This window comes from Microtus ochrogaster, chromosome 16 (genome assembly GCF_000317375.1).
Source record: "Microtus ochrogaster isolate Prairie Vole_2 chromosome 16, MicOch1.0, whole genome shotgun sequence".
Classification (NCBI taxonomy): Eukaryota; Metazoa; Chordata; class Mammalia; order Rodentia; family Cricetidae; genus Microtus; species Microtus ochrogaster.
In genome coordinates, this window is record NC_022018.1 from 61,462,468 (window position 1) to 61,470,808 (window position 8,341).

The 8,341-nt window shown below is 43.7% G+C and overlaps 1 protein-coding gene across 2 annotated transcripts in view; it reads right to left on the reverse strand.

Moving 5' to 3' along the window:
• Positions 1–7: 7 nt before the first annotated feature.
• Positions 8–8,341, reverse strand: part of LOC101994394 (testin-2-like) — a 36,053-nt gene continuing 27,719 nt past the window's right edge. Inside the window, exons 1-7 of one of the 2 annotated variants that reach the window (XM_005355312.1) lie at positions 3,680–3,805; positions 3,278–3,400; positions 3,044–3,190; positions 2,629–2,853; positions 1,150–1,312; positions 405–522; positions 8–107 (exon numbers count right to left, since the gene is read on the reverse strand). In XM_005355312.1, coding sequence (XP_005355369.1) covers positions 8–107; positions 405–522; positions 1,150–1,312; positions 2,629–2,853; positions 3,044–3,190; positions 3,278–3,400; positions 3,680–3,805 — 1,002 coding nt within the window. Of the gene's footprint in view, positions 108–404; positions 523–1,149; positions 1,313–2,628; positions 2,854–3,043; positions 3,191–3,277; positions 3,401–3,679; positions 3,806–8,341 lie in introns of those variants that run through there. The other variant, XM_005355313.3, reaches the window with a different exon arrangement.

Sequence of the window (8,341 nt, forward strand, 5' to 3'; positions counted from 1 at the left end):
AGGCAGCTCACACGATGGGGTAGGTGGCATAGGTAGCGATTCCGCAGTTGTTGTTCCAGTCCTTGGCCATCTTCACGTAGCCTCTCATGCCCCATTCTTCACCCCAGCTGGAAGAAGAGCATGTCTGTCATTAACAGAAAGAACACAGCACAGCAGGTTCATCGCTCTAACCTCCCATAAGCACCACGTCAGAAACCACACTTAATGGAAAGCTTCAGAAGACACAGAGGTTCATCTCCTGGATACCAGCAGTTGAATTACACAGGCTCTGAAAACCACTGCATAGAAAGGACAGGTTGTCTTCTACCTACACGTGGTACGGAACCACTGGTCCATCTATCCAAATACTGACTACAGTAGTTCCCTTTTGAATTTCAAATATAAATGTTTTCCGAAATTTATACCTGTTCTTGACCAGCCAGTAGCTGTTGCCATTTGACTCTTCTCCTTCAAAGCCATAGCCGACCACCAGAACAGCATGATTTAGGTGAACCCTTCTGCACTGTGGCTCATAATAAGTGCCTAAAAAAGTAAAACCAAAGTTGGGTTGAGAGGCTCCAGTGACCTCACAGTACCATGTCACAGTACCAGCAATAAGAGAAACATTTCTAAGCTCACTGGAATGACAGACACACCGCGTAGGACCAAACAAAAGGTTTCATTGTTATCAGGGCCAAGACTGTAAGCTCTCAGGTAAATGTACCAGAAAAAAATTAGCATAAATCCTTTGGTAAAATGGTTGTTTGGATGCATATGAGAAATCTAGTTGATTTTCTTGTAGGTTAGTTCAAGCAATACCCACAGAAAACAAAATTAATAGAATTGACAGGTCCCTTATAATAATTTTCTACATATATAAAATATCTGGTTAGAATCTTAAATGTCAAACAGCTGGAGAAAATTCAAGTAAATTTTACCACATGAAACGTTAGGCTAATTTAAAAAACATTAATTGGCTCTCATTCATGGAATTGTTTTTTTAAAGTAAAGCAAAATAGGAAAATTTACATAAAATTTTTCACAGAGATTGTAAAATTCACAAATGGGAACATTTACATTTAATGCTATATAAAAAAGAAGTCATGGTCTTGATTTGTCATGGTGGCAGTGCAACTTTTATGCATGGATTTCTAGAAGGAAGACACTCACCATTCTCATAGAACCGGAAGGAGCTATGGCTGGCATCAACTGCCACAGAGATGGGCCCCACCTTAGCCACTGCCTTCATAAGGGCTTTCTCACATCCTGGGACTTGCACAAAGTCGCTAACATTAGCTGCAGAGATCCCAGCATGGAACCTGCACTCTCCACCCTTTTAAAGTTAAGGAGAAAGAAATTCATTCACGGCCATCAACCTCCCAGAGAAGATGAGCTAGACCCACAGAACTCAGCCCACAGCAGATCAGGGGCTCCAAGTCTGTGCTCTTATAAACCATTCTAGGAAGTGAAATTCTACTGGGAGATTCTCTTCCCGAAGCATGAGACAAAGGGTTGAGTTCTGTGGGTGCACACTGGGCACACATTATTTTCAGATTAGTTTTGACTTTCCTCTGACTTCTTCACTTTTTTCATGTAAAATGTATTGAAGACATAAAAAAAAAAACCCTAGAAAGACAGCAATCAATGATTCCATGCATTTGGCAATATTTTTCATAAATTGTAAAATGCTTTCTTGTCTGGTTTGGTTCTGAGGCAGCATCTTACTATGCAGCCTTGGCTAGCAATGAACTCAGCACATTCACAACCCAGGCTGGCTGGGAACTAGCAGAGCTCTCTGCCCGTGCTTCTCTGCCAACATCATCATCTGAGAAAGAAGGAGCTCTGGCCCTTGGCATACTAATGACGGAGAGAAATGACCTGGGAAAGAGCCATTTCCACACCCAGGGTTTGGAAATGTGCTATTTCTTAAGAGGTATGAGATTTTTGTCTGTTTGTTTCCATATATTTTTCTACCTTTATTTCCTGATTTTTGTTCCTCCTGGTAATCTATTAACTAAACTTTTATTCCCTGCAAACACACTTTAATGATTGTATAGTATCTTTGCACATGGTTGCCCCTGATACAAACTCAGCACAAGAGGAACTCTGGATCCCTAGGGGTTTTTGCTCTTCGGGTCCACAGCATTCATTGTTGAAAATTCACATTGCAGACTCACAGACTCATGACTTTAAACACATGACCTACACAAGATCTACCCTGCCAAAATACCAACATGGACAATGGGGAGGATCATGAAGTCCCGCCCCCCCCTCGCTGTAAAACTATTGGCACCTGAGAGCTGCTCTAGGAGAAGAGTGTTGCCTTAGGGACATGGCCTGAGAGTTCACTTACGCTCCAGTAAATGGTCCTATCCTGTCCACACACACAGTGTGATGTGGGCTTAGTGAGCTTAACAAAAGCGTGCAGGAAGTTGGGAAGGAAGAGTGTTTGGGGGTGACAGAGGAGGAGTCAGAGGCAAAGGGATGGTGCAGACTTGGTCAAGGCACATTATATGCTTGTGTGTAGTTCTCCAGCAGTGAAAAGACAAATCAGTAACAAAGCGAGTTCGAAGAGAGTGAATCGCTCTGCGATTGTTCTGCTTTCCACAGCCTGAGCTGGACCGAGAAGAGCACGGGATTTCTACTCACCAACCCTTTGTAAGGATAGGACTTCTCAGTAGCCAGGCCGCCGCTGTCCTTCACATACTGGAAGGCACGCTGCATGAAGCCACCCCTGCAGCCATGGGTAACATTAAAGTCCATGCAGTCCAGCAGGTTCTGCTCACTCAGCGGGATCAGTCTCCCTGTTTTCCTGAACATTTGTCCTTCTAGGGCTCCAGTGGCACTAAAAGCCCAACTAGAAGCACAGTGACCCTAAGGAATGAAGAAAAAGCCGTCGTTCATTAGTGAGTCTAATAACGGATATTTGTGAATGATTTGTACATCAGAATACTTTTATAAAGCAGTGAACTGCATGCTGCTCCACAGTCTGAAAAAGCAAAGGGGGCATTTCTTTCCTAGCCGCCTGTGAGTAGGGGATATTGAGGACATCACATGGCCGTACCTGGTTCTTCACAGGGGTCACGAAGCCTCGTTCCCTCCAATCCACAGATTTGGGGACAGACAGAAAGAGATGATCCTGAAATGTGTGTCTCTTCTTGATCCTCTGCCGTTGAAAGCCAGTCATCTTTTTCTTGAATTCTGTATCGGTCTTCAAGAAAGGCCACCCATGATTGAGGGTATTTATAAAGAATGGAAGAGGAAAAGTACTACGTGATGTTATTCATGTTGCACTCACAAGGTCACCAAAGGCGTTCATGGCCATGGTGAAGTCATGCTTCCCCTTGAGGTATTCCTGATTGTGCAGTTCAATCATTTTAAAATTCTTCTCCCACACTGTTCTCCTCAAACTTTCTTCATTCTGGAAAAAAAAAATACAAGTTGTGATTTTTCTTTTTATTTCAAGTCCAGCCCAAGTTCACTCAGTGGACATTCTGGTGAAGAGGAGCCATGGCAATAGATGGTTCTGGAAGCCATTGTCCACATCTCCCAAGAACAATGGGGATTTTTGTCACCTAGCACACATGGTGCATGTCTTTAGGTTAAGCCTTGAATAGAGCCTATGGTATGGCCATAGGACACAAGTACATAAAAACGCAAAGCCAGGCTGACTATCTACGGGAATTTCCATGTCACTAACCATGCTGTATGTTTTCCCATGTTTTATCTTCCATTTGTGCCACTCAGCATCCAAACTGGGACCCAGCGTGGGAAGAGCTGACTCGACTTCCAAGCAGAGGGCGGCTAAGAAGAGAACAGCAATCATGTCTCATAAACCTAGAGGAGAAGAGATGAGATCCCAATCACATCCGTGCTCCTGAAAATTTAATTTCGTACCTGGAAATTAAAACCATAACGGTGGAAGGAAATCATCTGAGCTGTCCTAAATAATACACTGTGGAAAACGTTAAGATTCTGGTTGGCCTAAAGCAGACACACAGAGGAATTTGGTTTACTGGCCAGGCTCCAGGAACTGTGAGCCTACATCATCACAGGGTGTGTATGCACCTATGGTGTAGACTCTTAAAGACTTAAGACATAGTTAGCCCAGGCTTTGTGTTGGTGGTGCTGAGGTCACATGAGAAACATTTTATCAGTGCAGAATATGATCCCAAGTAGGGAGAGATACAACCCCAAGAGCTGGGGGCTACAAGAAATCTTCTCCTTGGCCTGAATGCAGCAGATGTCTTGGTTCATTCCCTTCAGAAATCTTTTGGAAACAGTCTCTGTATACAGTCATAGATACATACATTATATACAACATGCATTAGTTTCTATTATCTTTACTTGAAATGTGACTGAAAAATCCATTTCACTGCCTCAGTGAGATCCCATGGAGAGATTGAAGGGATGTCCTTCCTGAAGAATGTGCCCACCTCCCTCAGGAGTCTACCCAGGACCGTGTGAGCTCCCGATCTACCTTCCCTGGCCTAGTGGGCTCACCTGGGATGTCTGCTGCTCCTCAGATGCCCTTCATGGACGTGAGTTTCAGAGACCCTTGGGTTCCACAGATCTATCTGACTGCATCTCCCTGAGACTTTAACAACTGAGTCTTTGCCTAGGAAGCCCCACCTCTGGGTCCTGTCCTGCTTGTAAGTGGGTGTGTCAGTAAACACATGGACCCTCTAGGCCTCAGACCTCCAGGAATGCATCGCATAACTGATCCCATCTCCTCATGGCGTGGGACAATTTGTAGAGTGTTACTGCTAGGCAATGTGACAAATCGTCCTCGGGACCTTGAATCCTGACAATGTGCTCGGAGGGCTTATCAATAAAAAAGCTCCCAAATAAATCCATGTTTAAGGTTGACCTAACATTGATTTTACTTTAGAAACTATGGTTTGGTAAAATATCCTGGAATAGACTGAGTCACAACACTCCAGGACAGTGTTTCGTGTTTAAGCTAAGGTTGGGCCCTATGTGCATACAGATGCCAGAGCACGTTGACTTCAGTACTGGGGAGATGTGAGAAGAGTCTCAACAGAAGACCATCTCTGGTCATGTTTGGGAAGGTGAAAGTCAACCCTAGGAGGGAAAACCAACAGATGGGGTACCAGGTCTCTTGACACTGCCTGGAATTTGGAATGACTTTGTCCTCTCTCCCCATTCAACCATTATTCCTCTTCCCTGTCTTTAGCCAATTAAGTCATGAAATCTGAGTCATTTGCAGAAAAAGTGTGGATACTAAATGCAGAAAAGTGGCTGAGGTCTTTGGGAAACAGCTTCTGTTTTTCTCTTTGCAATTTGTTTTTTGCTCTTCTCAATATTCCTTCTGGGAGTTAATTCTAGACACTTACCTTCATGAGCCTTAATATCAGAATATAAGAGAAACAGAACTCAGGAGGTTTTAGGTAGGTTAAAAACATTAATTGATAAAAGTATGTATGCAAATCTTAGCTCCTACAGTTCAGGAAGTAAGGAACGCAGCCCCAAATGTAATAAAGTTTGTGATTTTCCTACTTATATAAATACGTATTCATTATAGAACTTAGTCAATTAATTTATTATATGATTTCTTTTAAAATCATATTTTGACTTGTTCTAAAAAAGTGGAATCGTTGTGCATCCACGCTAATTTCTGCTTGAGGTTAAATTGATCCCCCATCGAGAAGTATAATCTAAAACATCACTCTCGGTGTAGTAAAAAGTTCCCAGCTAAGCCAAGGTGGGTGCTCAGCTCAGTGGTGTTAGGGAAGATCACACTGATATAGATCTCAGTGACACTGTTCTCATTAACCAATAATTTGGTCCACTTTATTTTCCTAAACCTCCCATTCAACATTGTCTTTTCTGTGTGCATGAACTTACCTCCTTCTATGGGTTAAGCATTTGTCTCCATCCACAGCCATGTTGAAATGTGCTTGCCCTTATAACAGCATGAAAAATAGGAGCATTAAGAGACAGAGTGGGTCCCAAATCCTGTGTCACCATTTACCTGCCGCCTGAGACTGTTAGTGTTTGAATCCATGGACACAGCCTGCTTTTCTTGTCTATTTATTGCTTCCCAACATGCGTTTTCTTCCCCTGGGTCTGGTGAAGATGGGTTTGGTATTTGTCTCCCCTACACTACACAATGAACACAAAATCAAAGTTCACACCAAGAAGTTTATAAATGTGTGAGAAACAGGGAATAACACTGAAGTCAGAGAGGAGCACATAGCCTGACTGCAAGTCGCGGAAACTGCGGGACAAAATTGAACAAACAGTGCTTGGACCTCTGAGTTACAGCGAATTCTGTCCTCCCATTTCCCAATATCCTGCAGTTCCACGCAAACGTCCCGACAAGCCAGGTGAGCACGTTGCCCTCCATATCTGATAAAGAGTCTCCTCCAGCACGCCTCAGGTGAACTCTGCACACCTGGTCTGCCTGCAGCAAGATCCTGAAGGACACAGCCGAGTCCTTCCAGCAACATTAATTTAAATTTTTGCAAGTACGTTTTTTCAGCAACAGTAATTCATTTTAGGATTACAATATAGAATGAAAAGAAGCTTATTTCAGTGTTTTCAAATTCCCTTGGTGCTGCCCCTGCAGATTCAGTGACTTAAATAAATCAGAATTCTTAGGAGTTCTCAGAAATTTTGAAATTATGATTATTTTAAATATACTTCTTTTAGGAAGCTTTTTTGAGACAGGGTTTCTCTGTAGCCTTGGAGCCTGTCCTGGAACTAGCTCTTGTAGACCAGGCTGGCCTTGAACTCACAGAGATCCGCCTACCTCAAGTACTGGGATTAAAGACCTGTGCCACCACTGCCCAGCTTTAAATATACTTCTAACCATTTTCTTATTCTATTATTTAGATAGAAAAACTTTTGATTAAAAACAAACTTACTAACTTCAGTTGAACTTACTAGGAACTACTTCTTATATAAGCTATGGAAGATGTAATTGAAGATTTAGGTCTCCCAGTTACATAAGAGCCCCTCATGGAATCACAAGTAGGTACTGCCCAAAAATGGATTTATTTTGCATTGAAAAATGTTTTATGCATTGGGAATTTACACGTACAGAGTTCCAACCTGCTGTTTGGTTCTAATATCCCCTACCTGTGTCAATGGGGGCTCAAAGAGGGTAATTTTTCTCTTAGTTCTGAGCTTACTACAACCCCTCTACCTATTTCCATGGTCCTTAATAAAGCTTTCCTACTTGTGTTTTAGTGAGAATTATGGAATAACATTCTATTAAACAGTAGGTTAGCTATATTTTATTTAAATTTTCCAATGTTAGGTAAGAAGACACCCTCATAATGAAAAAAGCATGAGGAGAACCCCCTATGTCTGCAGTTGGAACCCTCTCTTCAGTGCCCTCCCCCAACACCATTATGCTCTCTCCGGCGTGGACTCTTAACTATCCTCAGAGACTCCATCAGGCCAGTGTCTTCCTGGCCAAGGAAAGGATCATTCGTCCAACCAACTCCATGCCCCAAGCAGTCCATCTCAGTGTCCCTCTTGAGTCACGGGGCTGCATGAGGCCCTGATGACAATCTGCCTGCCATCTCCCCTGGAGACTGTGTGTGACTTTTCAATAGGTCTTTCCATGGGATCTCTCTGGGAGACTTCTAGATGTTCTGTGTGGAACTCCAAGGGATGATGCCAGGTCTGCATGAGCTTCGTGTGTCATGAGCGGTCTGGGGGGCTTATGGTTGTCTTTCTGAGGGTGCTGTGTGAGGTCTGGAAGGCTGGGTGATATCTCTGAGGGAGTGCTGTGTGGCACCCAGAGGCCACCAAGTGACATCTATACCTTAGGGCTCTGAGGTCTCCCTTAGTGTCTCTATCAAAAGTCTCTTTGAAAGCTCTGCGAGGCTTCTGAGGTTTGTGACTTTTGCATGTTCTAAGATGTATCCACCATCAGAAGTCTCTTTTGGGGGTCTTTATCAGGGCTTCAGTGTGGATCTTTGTAGGGTATTTCTGTGTGAGTGTTTCTGAAAGTGGGGGATGTCTCTCTGTGAAGGTCTTCACAGAGGTCTGCGTGTGGGTTTCTGTGTGCGTGCCTGTGCAGGGCTGGGTGGGATTCTGGGGATCTGTATGTAGATGACAATGACAGTCTCCCTGGAGGGAACTTGATGTGTCTCTGTGGACTTCTCCCAGGGCCGGCGCAGATCTTATTAGTCACTGCTGTCTCCCACTCTGCGGTGTCTGTGAACATCTCCTGAAATCTGTGTGGATTGCGGGTGGGTCTGTGAAGGTGACCGTCAGCGTGGGATACAGTCAGGGTCTTGAAGGATGTGTGTGGTTTCTATGCTGGGGAAGCCTGTGAAAGTGTCTGTTTGCAGCTTTGGGGGTCTCAATATGTGGATTTCTGCCA